The 14,386-nt window shown below is 33.5% G+C and overlaps 8 protein-coding genes across 9 annotated transcripts; 1 reads left to right on the top strand and 7 right to left on the bottom strand.

Moving 5' to 3' along the window:
- Positions 1 to 573: 573 nt before the first annotated feature.
- On the bottom strand, positions 574 to 1,507 carry LOC113797004 (inositol monophosphatase 1-like). Its single transcript, XM_027347307.2, has one exon. The coding sequence runs from the start codon at positions 1,423 to 1,425 to the stop codon at positions 607 to 609; it is 819 nt and encodes a 272-aa protein (XP_027203108.2). The 5' UTR covers positions 1,426 to 1,507; the 3' UTR covers positions 574 to 606.
- A 38-nt stretch (positions 1,508 to 1,545) lies between these two features.
- LOC113797005 (uncharacterized) lies at positions 1,546 to 2,822 on the bottom strand. The gene has a single exon (XM_027347308.2). The coding sequence runs from the start codon at positions 2,476 to 2,478 to the stop codon at positions 1,684 to 1,686; it is 795 nt and encodes a 264-aa protein (XP_027203109.2). The 5' UTR covers positions 2,479 to 2,822; the 3' UTR covers positions 1,546 to 1,683.
- Positions 2,823 to 3,088: 266 nt separating this feature from the next.
- LOC142645764 (uncharacterized) lies at positions 3,089 to 5,925 on the top strand. Of its 2 annotated transcripts, none has more exons than XM_075822892.1 (3): positions 3,089 to 3,355; positions 3,440 to 4,147; positions 4,359 to 5,925. In XM_075822892.1, exon 3 carries the CDS (start codon positions 4,451 to 4,453, stop codon positions 5,867 to 5,869), a length of 1,419 nt encoding a protein of 472 aa, XP_075679007.1. In that variant the 5' UTR covers positions 3,089 to 3,355; positions 3,440 to 4,147; positions 4,359 to 4,450; the 3' UTR covers positions 5,870 to 5,925. The 2 variants fall into 2 exon arrangements, with proteins under 2 accessions (XP_075679007.1, XP_075679006.1); XM_075822891.1 differs by having other exon boundaries at positions 4,331 to 5,925.
- A 65-nt stretch (positions 5,926 to 5,990) lies between these two features.
- On the bottom strand, positions 5,991 to 8,099 carry dup (chromatin licensing and DNA replication factor double parked). Its single transcript, XM_027347306.2, has one exon. It carries the CDS (start codon positions 7,993 to 7,995, stop codon positions 6,103 to 6,105), a length of 1,893 nt encoding a protein of 630 aa, XP_027203107.2. The 5' UTR covers positions 7,996 to 8,099; the 3' UTR covers positions 5,991 to 6,102.
- Positions 8,100 to 8,269: 170 nt separating this feature from the next.
- Rpn11 (regulatory particle non-ATPase 11) lies at positions 8,270 to 9,462 on the bottom strand. The gene is made up of 2 exons (XM_027347288.2): positions 9,104 to 9,462; positions 8,270 to 9,041 (listed from the first exon to the last, which is right to left on the bottom strand). Exons 1-2 carry the CDS (start codon positions 9,344 to 9,346, stop codon positions 8,349 to 8,351), a joined length of 936 nt encoding a protein of 311 aa, XP_027203089.1. The 5' UTR covers positions 9,347 to 9,462; the 3' UTR covers positions 8,270 to 8,348.
- Positions 9,463 to 9,654: 192 nt separating this feature from the next.
- LOC113796989 (uncharacterized) lies at positions 9,655 to 10,666 on the bottom strand. The gene is made up of 2 exons (XM_027347291.2): positions 10,219 to 10,666; positions 9,655 to 10,155 (listed from the first exon to the last, which is right to left on the bottom strand). The coding sequence occupies exons 1-2, from the start codon at positions 10,645 to 10,647 to the stop codon at positions 9,733 to 9,735; spliced, it is 852 nt and encodes a 283-aa protein (XP_027203092.2). The 5' UTR covers positions 10,648 to 10,666; the 3' UTR covers positions 9,655 to 9,732.
- A 26-nt stretch (positions 10,667 to 10,692) lies between these two features.
- On the bottom strand, positions 10,693 to 12,053 carry LOC113796986 (peptidase 1). The gene is made up of 5 exons (XM_027347289.2): positions 11,888 to 12,053; positions 11,700 to 11,822; positions 11,263 to 11,640; positions 11,041 to 11,204; positions 10,693 to 10,982 (listed from the first exon to the last, which is right to left on the bottom strand). Exons 1-5 carry the CDS (start codon positions 11,984 to 11,986, stop codon positions 10,766 to 10,768), a joined length of 981 nt encoding a protein of 326 aa, XP_027203090.2. The 5' UTR covers positions 11,987 to 12,053; the 3' UTR covers positions 10,693 to 10,765.
- Positions 12,054 to 12,150: 97 nt separating this feature from the next.
- Positions 12,151 to 13,590, bottom strand: LOC113796984 (peptidase 1-like). The gene is made up of 5 exons (XM_027347287.2): positions 13,426 to 13,590; positions 13,235 to 13,360; positions 12,768 to 13,169; positions 12,540 to 12,712; positions 12,151 to 12,479 (listed from the first exon to the last, which is right to left on the bottom strand). The coding sequence occupies exons 1-5, from the start codon at positions 13,534 to 13,536 to the stop codon at positions 12,263 to 12,265; spliced, it is 1,029 nt and encodes a 342-aa protein (XP_027203088.2). The 5' UTR covers positions 13,537 to 13,590; the 3' UTR covers positions 12,151 to 12,262.
- Between the last annotated feature and the right edge of the window lie 796 nt (positions 13,591 to 14,386).

The following is a 14,386-nucleotide window of genomic DNA, read 5'->3' as shown; positions in this document are numbered from 1 at the left end:
TTTCCTTTTTTCAGGCAAAATTTCATTCAAACTTTTTAATTCTTTTGTTCAACAACAAAAAAGCTGAACAAATAAAGTAAAGTAAAAAATAAAAATAAAATCTCAATGACCATCTTAAAGTTTGTTTTTTCGTTTTTCGATTCGGAAACGCCAACGTCAACCAACCAACCTGACCAACCAAGCGCAAATGCAAACAAAATTGTCAATTCTATTTTTGACCAACAGAAAAACGAAGAAGCCAGAAGAAAATTTTCCGAAAACGAAGAAATATCCCAAGAGATATTTACATCATAAACTTTTTTTCAATAGCATCACAATGAAAAACAAAAAAAAATTGAAAAAGTTCATTTTCGTCATCATCATCATCATGATTAGATTCGATTCGATTGGAATCACTTTCATCGAACAAAAAAACAAGTTTAATTTAAAAGTCATCCGAACAAATATATAAAAGAAGAATCTTTGAATCAAGAAGATTCGAGATTGGAATTGAAATTGAACCGAAAAAAGCATTCAGTTTGGTTGTAATTTTGGGAAAACAAGGAAAAAAGTGAAATAAATTAAAAAAAGCCGTTTTGGGTGTTTAAATACTTTATTAATTTGATTTTAATTTGATTGTTGTTTAGAATATCGAATACGATTGGCAATTTCTTTAGCTAGATCCGGATTACTGGCAGCAATTAATTTTCCTTGATTAGGATCAAAATCCTGGCCATTAATATTGCAAATAAAACCACCGGCTTCCGTAATGATAACATAACCGGCTGCCATGTCCCAGATTTTTAAGCCCATCATAAAATAACAGTCAGCTGAACCGTCAGCAACCAAACACAAACTAACACAACATGATCCAACCGAACGAAATCCTTGACATTTCCAATGAATAGCATCGAATAACTGACGAGCAGAACCTGAATGTTGCTTTGAACCAATTGGTAAATCGCTTTCTATCAAAGCTTTTTCCACCGTCCGGATTGATGATACCCGTATCGGACGACCATTACAATAAGCACCACCATTTTTGATAGCACTGTATGTTCGTCGCAAATGTGGACAATCAATAACGCCCAATACTAATTGCTTCTCAATTGCCAAACCAATCGATACTGAACACCAAGGGGAAAAATGCGCAAAATTCATTGTCCCATCGATTGGATCAACAATCCATGTTGGCTCATTCGTTGTCAAAGTGTTTTGCGAACCAGCAACACTTTCTTCTCCGATAAATTTATGATCGGGATAACGTTGTTTTAATGAATCAAATATAAAGCGTTCAATTTGAATGTCAGCTTCGGTGACTAAATCTCTTTCACTCGATTTAATATTCACTTCAAATGAACCTTTACGATGCCATTCCAGAATCATTTGTCCAGCTTGTTTAGCCAAATCGATGGCAACACTAACATATTCATCAAGTTTATCCATGTTTTTTCTGGTTGCAACATTCTCCAAAATCTGGAACACTGAAACAAAAAATAATCAGATGTTATTCAATAATAAAGTCATTCCATTTTTGTGTCGCCCTCTATCGAGTAACGATCGAACTCGACGAGGAAAAATGTCAAAATTTTATTTCGAAAAAAATTAGGTATATTATGAATGATTAATAATGAATGAAATTTTTTGAAAAAAGCAGATCAATTGATTTTTGGTTTAGAATGATGTTTGTTTGTTTGTTCCTGATCATATCATCATATCATCGATCATTTCGTCCGTTTCGGCCAGAACATTATCATTAACAATTTTATTGTCATCCGAATTTGCCTGCCGCCATTCATCAAGATCACGATCAAGATCATCAGCTGAAATGTTTTTATTTCGATGATTATTATTATGATTGTTGTTGTTATTATTATTGAAACGTCGTCGTGGTTGTTGTTGATGTGAATAATTATTAGCACGATTATTCGATGATTGACGAGATGATGATGTTTTCGATCGTAAAAACGATGTAAACGAATCTTCAACTTGTGAATTAATCATAGTTATATGTAATGGTTTGCCATCCAATGGCACACCATTCAATTTGTTACGTGCAGCAATGGCTTCATCACGACGTTCGAATTCAACTTCACCGGTACCAAGACTGGTACCATGTTGATCATAGTGCACAAATGCCCGATTTACATTGCCAAATGACATGAACAATTCATTCAGATCTTCAGTAGTAACATTTGGCGCTAAATTCGATATATGTAATGTAGCCGATTGATATGAGGAATTTCGATTAAAATTTATTGATCTTGGCCGATTGGATTGTTGTTGAAAATTGGATTGTCGCCTAGGTATCATGGTATTTCGATTATAACGTCCATTATTGAATGATCGATAATTATTATAACGTTGATTATGATTATAATTATTCCGATTATTTCGATTATTATTCATACGTCCACCACCTGCAAATTTCTTTGTTCTATCCAAACGAATGATTTCATCCAATGACATATCAATTTTGGAGTTTGATTCAGCATCCATTTTTGATTAGCGATTGATGGTCGATGTCGATGTTTTTGAGAAAAAAAATAACGAAAATATTGAAAATGCAGAAAAAATGCCTGAAAAGCCGCTCGAATTTTGATGAACAAAAAAAGGCTCGGGCCATTCTTGTATAAATAACAATGGTGCTCATAAACAATGTTACATAATTTGTACAGACATCTAGTGATTCAATTTTGAGGCTGTTTTTTGCGTTCGAACAGAAATGGCTAAAAAAAGATTTCCTTTTTTTGTTTGTTTCATTACCGTTGCTGTGATTGATTGATGATATTATCATCCAGTTGGAGAGTTAGGTGAGAGAGAGAGTTTTATCCGAATCAACAAATGGCAGACGAATGAAATGAATGAATGACAATGCAGAAAATCTAAACTGATTTCAAAGTTATGAATTTTTCATAATTTTTCATAATAGGGGTTTCACACTAGCAGCAATGTGAATGAAATATTTCAAATGCAATATTTCAGTCCATTTCAACCTTATGGGCTGAAATATTTTCGTGTATATATTTCATGAAATATTGCTGTAGTGTGAAACCCCTATAATGCTTTTTATGATTGAAGCATGAAGATCAAATATAATTAATCAATCAATTCAATCAAACAGAAAAAATCCTAAATTCGAACGTTTTGTGTTTCGAAAAACATCATTAACCGAAAAAATGATGATGATTTGATAATTAGAACAGGTTGGGGTAATGAACAAAAAAATCATCCAACCATGATGATAATGATTATGATCAAGATTATCATGACTGATTTGCATTCATCATAATCATATCTTCGAACAAGATGACAACAACAAATAACTTCTGCTTCTGTTTTCTATACTAATCATGTTCATCATCAAACAATCTAGGTAAGTAAGGTTTGCTGTTCTGGCTTTGTTTGAAAATGATAATTTTATTCAAATTCAATTCCGTTGTTATTATCATAATATAAGATTCAGCCGAAAAAGATTTGCTCAAAAGTCAACATTATCAAATCTCCGTCATGGTCGCACATAGCAACACAGATAAACAAAAACAAAAATGTTACGTTATCATTTTGAACCGGTGATATGTTCCTCATGGTTACACTCTATATATCCACCAATCAACCTGTTGTCATCAATGTTTTCCTGTTTGATTTTTTCTTCATTGGACATCCACTGTTGTTGAGGAACAATTTTTTCTGTGTCTGATGATGAGGATTTAGAATGTATCCAATAAAGAAAATTAAATTTCCGTTGCGATTTTTTTTCTTCTTCAAACAACAACAACAAATCAAATCAAATGCATCATATAAAAATTGTTTCAATTCTGAGTGTGTGTTGTTGTCAATCGTTACTATCATGGTTTGTTTGGAAAATCATCTCTGCAAAAAAAAATGTTAACCATAAGATTGCTGGTGACATTATTATTATGTTTTGATGATGATGCTATGCTAAAAAACCAAACCACAAAATGATGATGGAACAATTTATTACCAACTATCACACCATTCAATCAACCAACATAGCTGCTAGTTTTATTTGATAATTGTGTGTGGTGGTGACTATTGTTGGTCTATTGATCCTACAGCTAAATAAAAGCCAAGGGTTCTGTTATATTGACGAAGTGATTATCGGTCGTCGTCGTCGTCAGGGCGTCAATTGTCATATTTATCAATTGTAATTTGATATCGCCAGAGAAAAAGAGTGTTCCTTGTTGAAATTTTTTTGTCAAAAAATGGATTGATTGATCAATTGAAATTCATCTTATTTATCTGGATTTTTATTTTATTTAGAGATAAATTGATTTCACCATCATTCTATTGTTTTTTAATCAAAAATTTAATTAAATGTGATGTGAAGGTCATCATTTTTTCTTTCTTTTCTTTAGTTTCGTCATTTATTTTTGATAACACTGATTTTTCTGTCATCGTCTAACAACGTAATCAAAAGAAAAGATCTCTTTGATTGGTCGATTAATCAATGAAACCATTCAATTCATTCCGAACCAAGTATCAACCACTAATTGTAATGATGATGATGATTATCGACCAGGAAGAAATTGATCACCATAATGATGATGATCGAATTCGTTCGGAATTTGAAAAATTACTGGAAAAATTTTCCATAATAAAACAACAACATAAACGTATTGTGAATGATATGATCCAAATGGAAAATTCCATCCAACAATTCGAATTGCAGTCACATCGATTTCGAAGAAAATTTTTACAGGAAAAAAATTATTCAAAAACAAATAATAATAATGATGAGGATAATAATGTTTCAGCAGACATTCAGCCAAAATATTTATCCAATCAATCGGATATCATCGATATGGATGTCAATGAAAAATCAATCAATTTTGTCGATGATGATCAAGAAACGGTGATGAATATCGATCATAATTTTCCGAACATGAATGAATTGAATATTGATAACATTGATTCACTTTCAATCAATACCATCGATCATTTAATTGATAGATTATGTGAGGAAGCTCGAATCGATCCACGTATTATCAATGATGATAGCGACATCCTGTTTAATAGTATTATTGATGATGATGATGAGCAACAACCGGATACAAATGTTGCAAACAACATTGCACAATCAAACGATGACGAAGATGAAAGTATGAAAACAGATGACGAATATCGTTCATGTGAAGAATCTTGGACATTGGAAAGTCCACAACTAAACTACCAAACAGCATTTGATTCATTATCAGATGTACAAGAAGAATTATTATCGTCATCATCCGATCAATCTAGTTGTTGTGCAAATGATAATGACAATGAACAAACATTGAATGATATCTCAACAGTATTTGCTTCAAATAAAATCAATGAGAACAATGATTTAAAATCGCAGAAATCTGTATCATTTGATGATTCAACGTCGATCGATAAAAATGATGATAAGGAAAACATGCCCAACAATGGTAACAATGATGATGATAATGGCGACAATAGTGGTAGCAAATTACGAATCGATGTTGTTCACGATGAAAATGATCAAAAATCATTTGAATTTTTCATTCATGATCAAAATGGACAACCAATACACGAACGTATCATATTGAAGCCAATATCGAAACAGATATTTAACCATCAGAATGATGATAAATGCATTGTCAATGTGAACAAACATAAACATTGTAATGATGATGATGATTTACCATTCCATAACCATAATCCTCATCATCAGCTAACCAAACCACGTTCACCATCGCTAGATTATGATTACGATGATAGTAATCATGGCCAATCATCAACATCCATATCGATTGATGAAAACAATTATGATTGGCGTATGATGCGCAATTTTTGGGAGAGACGTTCACTTGGACCACATTACCGTTATTCGTCCAAGAAAAAATTGAAAAAAATGAATGAATAATGAATAATGATGATAAGTTTATTTTGTTAATTTTAATAAGAAAAAATATTTATTGACTTGCATGTTTGTAAATTTTTTTTGTTTGTTTTTTAATTATTATTTTAATTAATTTAAGCTTTTTGATTGAAAAATAAAAAAAAATGACAAAGTTGTTTTTTCAAAATAAAGTAGTGATGAATCGAAAAAAAGAAGTGAAAGAATGAAACTTTAACGAAAAACTAAAAAAAGATCAATCAATTTGGTTGCAATTTTTGCATTTGTCGACGAAATGCTGAACATAATTCGGGTATTGAATATCTGCAATCAATTTGAACATATTGCTTTGAATTCTGCAATTGAATAATTTTTATCCATTTCGAGCCGACTGCGTCCAATTCGAATCGAGATAAATATTCCAAATGACGACGTGATTCTAACGCAGACATTGGAACACTTGTGGATATTCGCTCGATAAGATCATCTTTTTCTATGGATCGTTGCCATGGAGATCCAACAAAACAATCATAAATAATTCGTGAAATATCTATCAAATTCGATAGTGTACGTATTTCACGATCAATTTCAGGCGGTCGACGCATTAACCTGGCTAGTTTGGCGGCTTCCTTTGCACGAACTTTATTCAATAAATCGGCGGATATTCCTTTAAGCAACCCTGATTGGATTTTATTCGTATGTAGCGGTGTATCACCATCCTTATTACCATTTGTATCACTGTTATTATCATTATTATTATCGTCGATTTTGGCAACTGAATCAGTTTTTGGTCCGAAATAATCAAGAATTGTTGTCGATTTTTTATTGGTCGTGGTTGCGGATGAATTTTTACCAATTTTCGGTTTCATCGGTAACAACGTATAATCGGGTTTAATATCCGAAACAGAATCCAATGCAAACATTGGATGCCAACGATAAATGTGATCATCTGCAGTGAGATTTAATTTCATCTGCGAAAGAAATTTTAAATGTTCAACACGCGTCAATTCCAAAAGCAGACGATAAAATTCTTTTTCGCGCTCCAATAATGTTCCAATAGAATTGAGACATTTTAAATTGTCATCTCGATATATAGGCGTCAGAACAAGATTCAATTGGCCGGCATACAATTCCCATGTCAAACGAAATTTGGGATTTGGTTTCAAAACGGTAAGAATTTTGAGCATTGAATCCAATGTGAATGTACGATGCGTGGAATGTTCAATACATTGTTTCATTTTATCAAATGTGCACACTTCTTGTCGTTTGAACATTCGCCAAGAATTATAATCGATAATTTTGAACATATCCACTAAACGTTTGAATGCAATGGGTAATGGCAGTTCTAAATCGGTTTCATCGACCGAGGCGGAATTTTTAGTCGGTGTTTTCAATGGTGACTGGAAAAGATTTCGTGGTTTTATCATTTGAGATGATGATGTTGTGGCAATGATTGGTTTCATTGGAGATCCAAAAGTTTTTCGTGGACTTGATTTGATTGGTGATGATTTAGCATTAGAGCTACTAGCATTGTTGAGATTTTGTTGATATTTAATTTTCATTTCTTTAAATTTTCGTATCTTTTCCGAACAATTATTAATATTGACTAACTGCTCTTTAAGTTTGGAAAGATTATTACATGATTGTAGTCGTTGTTTGATATCGTCAGCTTTCATCAATGGTTTTTCATCTTTTGATGATGATTCGCATTTCGTAATCGATTGCAAACCTTTGGATTTAAGAAAGTCACCAAAGGATTCCGATGATGAATTGTCATTGTTATTTTGATCACTTGAATTTGATTCGATACAATCCTTGAAATCAAGTTTCCGGATGGCAGCAGCCGGACCATAATCAATAGGACAACGTCCACGACGCACCATTTTTGTTTCAGTTTTAGTGGACACATTTTTCGTTGTTGAAGATTTGAGTTTTTTCGATGCTGGTACACTTTTGGTCGTTACATTCGAAGCAGCAGCAGCTCGACGTTTTGGAGTTGGTTTTTTTAGCGAAATAATTTCCTGAACATTATTCGATTTTTCCTGGTTGATCGACGATGATTTAACACTTTTTCGTTGTTTCGATGAATTGGAAATTGTTGGGAAAAAATCAGTAATATTACGTTGATTAGTCTCCACAGAATTAGTAGCCATGTTAATGATGATGATGAAACCAAAAATGAAACAAAATAAAAAACAAAACCAAGATTGAAGCAAAAAAACGTGCAAATAATGATTAAAGAGCTTTGAAAAAAAGACAAAAAAAATTAAAACTCTCAAAACGAACAATGCCAAACACAGAGAGAGAGGGACCAACACACACCACGTATTGAAAACAATGCTACTACCACTGATATGGGCAATCGTATTTTGGCGGGTAAAAAATAAATGATTCAACACCGTTCATAAATACCAGTACAAAAATGAATTGAATAATTTTTTACATTTTATTTGGTGAAAAATGAGGGTTTAAAAAAGTGAGAAACATTATTTTGAAAAATTCAAAGCTAATCAAAAACGACAGCCGAAAGCATTGTACCGAGTGATTGTACAATATTATTGGTCATCAATTTATCAACATTTTCTTCCAAATGTCTTTTCGGATCTTGTTTGCCAACATTTTTGATTGCCAATTGTTGTGGTGTCAGTTTATCTTCTTCTTCGACAGCTTTGTTGTATAATTTAGCCAAATCCAGCATATGTTCGATAGTTGATTCATTAATCGAACAATGGTCTTTATAATTTTTCAATTGTAAACCTTCCATCCAGGATTTTTTATGCAAATTTAGCAGCATTTTTTGTTCCAATTCATTTTTACGATAATTGATCGCAATCGAATAATAATGTCGGTTTAGACCATGTATCAATGCTTGAATGGATGGTTTGTTCAGATGACCTAGATTTGATGTCGTTTGTCGTGGTTCCTGGCCCAGTACCATTGTATTTGGATTGATCAACCGAAAAGCATCGATAACAACTTTTCCTTTCACCGATTGAATGGGATCGATTACAACGGCAACAGCACGATCAGATAATGCTTCGAATGATTGTTGGGTATTGATATCGACCCCGGATAACCAACAACCAAAACCCGGATGAGAATGATACCATCCAACAACCATCTCAGGTCGTCCAGTTTGTCGTAACATGTCCAACATTTTTGCCTGGAACACCGGATCGACTGCTTCAACACTTACACCCTATTCGAAAAAACAATTGTTCATGTTAAAAAATTGCCAAACAAATCAAATCGATAATTTACCGTTCCAGACTGTGGCATGGCGAAAACATCGATAACACGTACAGTATAATCATCGACAAATTCACCCAACATCAGACCCATAACTTCCATTGGGACACCGGCACGACCATGTTTCAACATTTTCAACAATGCCAGCGATGAAATATATACCTGCTCAGCTGTATCAACAACTGGACCATCACTTTGAGCACCACCAGAACTTAAATTCTGCAGACCGCTACTTAATCGCAAAAGACGATCCATTTTTCGATGATGATTTCAAAATGATCAAAAAAGAAATTGAATGAACAAAATTGTCAAACTCACAAGTCAACACAGAAACAAAAATTGCTGAGGATTTGTGTGATTCAGCAGAAATTAAAAACAAAGTAAATATTACTTTAGCACAAAAAAGTAAAAAGGCGTGGCTAGCTTGCATTATATTAGTTGAGGTCACGTGACATTTGATTCCTCCCTTTTTTAGGTTTTTTTTCGAATATATTTGTTCAAAGTCGACGTGCACGCAAAATTCGACGATTAAAAATAGAGTTTGTTTGGTATAAAAATTCAGTTTATTTTTTCCAAATAAAATTGGTTTTTAGTTTTTGTTTTGGAAAAATGTTTTTATCATCGACAACAACAATGATAATTCATTCGATACAATTGACAAAATGCTTGAGATAACTTTCAATGACAACTGTTTGCATCTGTCGACGTAATATTCGACAAACATTGATTACCTCATGACATTGATGCACGGTATTGATGATGGATTGTTTGAGTTGGAAATTGGAATTAGGATCCAATTGAAATTCACTTCGTTTATATTGTTCGGGTATCTGAAATACCTTGGCAATGTATCGGATGTGTTCTTTGTTGGAATTCAGTGCCCATACTATTTGTTCCAAATTGATGGAAATGCTACGAATTTCTCGCATTTTCTCCACAAACTCTTTCAAATTTCCTTCATGCTGTTGTTGAATGTCTGCGGAATATTTTTTCAAACTATCGATGGCTGTTTTGGCATTGATGATGATACGTGTTTTTCGTGCAATGAGATTCAATGTCGACATCTAAAAATCGAATGGAAATGATTATCGTGCTAATAAATACATTGAATCACTGATGAACATTACCAATATTTCAATGATGCATTCACAGATTCGTTTTTCGATCGGCAGACGCTCGATAGAATTTTTGAAATTAATCAATCGATGACCTTTCATTATGCGCGATAAATGATAATCGATACGGTTTTCCAATGAATAAACATCGATTTTATTTCGGCTGCAAAAATTCAGCAAATTTCCCTGTTTCGATGAGTAGTTGTATGATGAATTAAACGATGTTACTTGTCGTTGTTGTTGTTGATTGAAATTTGACATTTGATTGACATAATCATCTGCCGAATTGGCTTTTTCCGAAATTATCGACGAATTGATAATTGTAGAGCCTGACAAAGGTGAATTGATCATGATGGCGGTGGAACAAACAAACGAAACTGAATTCAAGAATTGTAATGTGGCCAATGCACACCAAAAGCAAATTCGAAATTGCGAAAACATTCGAAAATTCGATCACACTATTAAGGAATGCATCAAAAGATGGCGTTATTGTTTTGTATTATTTTATTGGATTTTTTGATTTTTGTTTTGAAAATAAAGTTAGATTTGGTTTTGGTCATCATTTCAATGACATGACTACATAAGGATATTCTTCCAAATGCATAAGATTTTCATTGGATTCGAAATATCCATAGCCATTTTCACCCCAATTATCACTCCAGCTATTACGTACAATCCAATAATCAACACCTTCGGGTGACGTTCCGTAACCGACAACATTGACAGCATGATAATGTGGAATAATGCCACGATCAGTTGTTATTACATAACTTCCACTAATAATGGTGAGGATGAATGAATGAGACATGGTTTGTTAATGAAAATTGTACATACTCGTAATGGCGGAAAGCATTAATGTTATGGATATTGATTATGACAGCAACTGCCGATTTATATTTATCCAATGCTGTTTTAATCAATTCAACATTCGAATGATCAATTTGACAATATTGCTCGATTGAGTGTCTTGGATTTTCCGGTGGTTCGCAATTGTTTTCCTTAAAGGCAAAATAACGGTGATTAACAGGATGAATTAAAGTGTGTGTTACCACTTACTCGAGCATTATACTCATATGCTTGTTCTTCGACAATGCCATTCTGTTGAATGTAATCCAAACCTCTTGGTATAGTATCACCGTGACAACCACGTCTGGCTGCACAATCAACCAATTCTTGCTCAGCCAAATTAATGGATTGATTGCGGAATGCTAGATAAGCTGATTCAACAGCAGCTACACCGGCAAATGCCCAACATGAACCGCATGCACCTTGATCACGTATTGGTGTCAAATGATTCAACGAACGCAAATCCAATGATTTTGATGTGGAAGCTTTCGAAGTTTCAAAATCGCAGAAATCCATTTGAGCATTGGATTGTCGGGCAGCAATGTTTGCCTGACTCATCATGTAGGATTGTTCGAATTGTTCTAATGACTAAACCGAAATGATTATTGATTTGGTTTTGGATGTTAGCAAAGTTTCAATGTACAAACCAAATCGGATAAATGATTAATGGCAGCTCCTTTGTTTTGTTGAACGAATTGTAAGGATTCGAGAAAATTTTTTCGTGCTTCCATTTCTTGTTGGATATTTTCATATTTTTTTCCAAAAGTTTGCTAATAATTTTCGCACAAAATGACAACACACATTACCCATCAATCAATCAATTTTGGCAACTTACTTTGAACTGTTCAAATGTGGTGATTGATTTTGAACGACCATGGCCGTTGACGAAGCTCACCAAGATGGTGGCCACCGATAATGCAATGATGATTTTCATTTTTCTTCACGAATCTACAAATGGATCTACAAATTTTTTATAAATCTACAAATGATTTATACTTGAGGATAGCTCGCTGTACCTAAACATATCGCATGATTGATTTAGTGATAACAAGCATTTTTGAATTGGCTATCCCGGATCTACATATGATAATGATAGGATTTCTTTTCAAGTTTTTATTTTGGATCCAAAAATAAAAGAAAGGTTATTTTTTAAAAATTGAGAAAAGATTATTTTTTTAAATTGAAAGCAGCATCTTTTTGGAGATTGATATCAGAAAGTTGCTATAAATGCATATTCTTCTATACCCCACCAATTAACACCTCTTTCCACATAGAAATATCCTTTATCTCCCCATCCAGTGCTCCAACTATTACGTACAATCCAATAATCGACACCATCTTTAGTTCCATAGCCGACAATGTTGATAGCATGTCCAGATGGTTTACCTTCATCAGGAAAGGAATTTTCTCTTATGATGAATGAACCACTTTGGAGATGAGAAAAGAACGTCATTCAATAATTTCGATAATGATTATTACACACTTACTTGTGATGGGCAAAAGCTTTCACATTCTTTATTGATATTTGCACTGTGATAGAGGTGCGTTTTTGAGCCAAAACTTTTCGCAAATCAGGTTTATTTTTATTACTAGGGTCAATATAGATGCACCAATTTTCTAAGATATATCGTGGCTCTTCGGGAGGATCGCATGCGCCTTCCTGTGAATTATGTTTCGGAGATGATTGATATTTTTACAACAAAAAAAGTGCTAACCTTAGCGGTGTATGGATAAGCTTTTTGTGTGGTAGTTCCATTGGTTACAAGATAATTGAAAGCTATGGCCGTTTTGCCTATTTCACATCCATGTTCGACTGCACAATTGACCAATTCTTGTACGGATAATTGTATGGAAACATTATAGCGAGCTTTATATGCTGATTCGGCGGATGATATGGGTGAAATAGCCCAACAACAACCACAGTGTAATGTTTGTCTCATAATCGGTGATAAATCTGGACGCAAATCGACTTGTTTGGGTGCTTCTAAGTTTTCATCAAATAGACATTCGGGATCATCATGGTAATCATCACCAGCACGTAATAATTTCAATTGTTGTTCGGAATCCTGCATGCTTTCTTCGCTCATCAGATATCCATCAGCAAATTCTTCAGCCGACTATACGATAAAATTGACAATAGAATTGAAACATTTATTATAATCATTTCCAAGCAAATACAAACCAAATCAGCAAATTCATTGATAACTGCTTTATCTGGATTAGCATCAACATATTTCAATGTTTCCAGGAAATTTTCTCGGGCATGTTCTTCTTGCTCGATACTATAATAATGTTTGTCGAATTGGATCTATGGAAAAATGGAAATTGGAAAAAATCAAAAAATGGTCAATATGGCAATATGGCGAATGTTACTTTGAATTGTTCGAATGTACGGATATTCCAACCAGTTGGGCTAGCATGGTTAAAATAGATGCCGATGCTAAACACCAAGGGAAGGATGATTGTTGTGAAAACAAGTTTCATTTTTTGACGTTTTTTCTCAGTTTCGAATTGACAGATGAAAATCAACCTGATCGGTTGATTGTTTTTATAATAATCCAGGATCGTACATTTTAACCCTTTCTTTTTCATTTTTTTGGTTGGTGACCATGGAATGTGTACCCAGCAACAAAAACCAATTGAAAATTGTTGCTGGGCTCACTTAATTGAATCCAAAATGTTCTCAAAAAATTGAATCTTTCCAAGAAAAGAGAATTATTTGCAAGAAAAAAGGGTTAAAATAAAGATAATGACAACGATTATCGTTGACCTTGTCAACTAATAATAATGATGTTTATCATCGATCGATGTTTAATCTCAAGTGCAACATGTGACAATCACATAGATTTTCTTTTTGAAACATATGGTCGATATGTCACATGTTTCCGATGTACGTTTTGACCTTAGGATTTATTGATTTGATTTGTTTCCAGTGTAAACATGATCAGAAAGGAAATGCCAAATAAAATTAACGATTCGTGTGCCATCCATTTCGGAAAGACATCAGTCATGATGATTGATGGATTGGATTTTATAATAGCCAAGTTTGTTTGTTGTATAATCACCAGATGACAACCTTTTTTTGAAAGGAGGATTTGCCATTAACGGTTTGCTATGGATAAACAAATTGATGTTCGCTATGGAAAATTCTGGTTTGGCTCATTCTCGAACACTCATTCTGAATGACTACCACCAATGGTGTTTATCCATTTCACTGAAAGAATGAAATACAGAAATTCTGCACAGTGTTTAGCCATTTGATTAAGATCACAATGTGACTATGCGTTTGTTTGTTTGTGTGACACGTTTTTTGATAGTAAATGATGATCACATG

This window comes from Dermatophagoides pteronyssinus, unplaced genomic scaffold (assembly GCF_027571235.1).
Source record: "Dermatophagoides pteronyssinus isolate colony J.1.1.1.1 unplaced genomic scaffold, Derpt_VIB-CSIC_2022.12 sq0021, whole genome shotgun sequence".
NCBI classification, from domain to species: Eukaryota; Metazoa; Arthropoda; class Arachnida; order Sarcoptiformes; family Pyroglyphidae; genus Dermatophagoides; species Dermatophagoides pteronyssinus.
Note: the sequence above shows the minus strand (reverse complement) of the source record. Positions and strands in the feature narration are given on the sequence as shown.

Excerpts from the sequence above, each read along its gene's own strand:
- Rpn11 (XM_027347288.2), bottom strand. The coding sequence starts at position 9,346 with ATGGATCGTCTTTTGCGATTAAGTAGCGGTCTGCAGAATTTAAGTTCT. Across the intron at positions 9,042-9,103 it reads CCATGCCACAGTCTGGAACG|GGTGTAAGTGTTGAAGCAGT; the intron begins GTAAATTATCGA and ends TTTTTCGAATAG.
- LOC113797004 (XM_027347307.2), bottom strand. The coding sequence starts at position 1,425 with ATGGATAAACTTGATGAATATGTTAGTGTTGCCATCGATTTGGCTAAA.
- LOC113796986 (XM_027347289.2), bottom strand. The coding sequence starts at position 11,986 with ATGAAAATCATCATTGCATTATCGGTGGCCACCATCTTGGTGAGCTTC. Across the intron at positions 11,641-11,699 it reads TTAATCATTTATCCGATTTG|TCATTAGAACAATTCGAACA; the intron begins GTTTGTACATTG and ends ATTTCGGTTTAG. Across the intron at positions 10,983-11,040 it reads AATGCTTTCCGCCATTACGA|TGGAAGTTATGTAATAACAA; the intron begins GTATGTACAATT and ends CACCATTATTAG.
- LOC113797005 (XM_027347308.2), bottom strand. The coding sequence starts at position 2,478 with ATGGATGCTGAATCAAACTCCAAAATTGATATGTCATTGGATGAAATC.
- LOC113796984 (XM_027347287.2), bottom strand. The coding sequence starts at position 13,536 with ATGAAACTTGTTTTCACAACAATCATCCTTCCCTTGGTGTTTAGCATC. Across the intron at positions 13,361-13,425 it reads GTACATTCGAACAATTCAAA|ATCCAATTCGACAAACATTA; the intron begins GTAACATTCGCC and ends ATTTTTCCATAG. Across the intron at positions 12,713-12,767 it reads CTTATCCATACACCGCTAAG|GAAGGCGCATGCGATCCTCC; the intron begins GTTAGCACTTTT and ends CATAATTCACAG.
- LOC142645764 (XM_075822892.1), top strand. The coding sequence starts at position 4,451 with ATGAAACCATTCAATTCATTCCGAACCAAGTATCAACCACTAATTGTA.
- LOC113796989 (XM_027347291.2), bottom strand. The coding sequence starts at position 10,647 with ATGTTTTCGCAATTTCGAATTTGCTTTTGGTGTGCATTGGCCACATTA. Across the intron at positions 10,156-10,218 it reads AATGCATCATTGAAATATTG|ATGTCGACATTGAATCTCAT; the intron begins GTAATGTTCATC and ends TTCGATTTTTAG.
- dup (XM_027347306.2), bottom strand. The coding sequence starts at position 7,995 with ATGGCTACTAATTCTGTGGAGACTAATCAACGTAATATTACTGATTTT.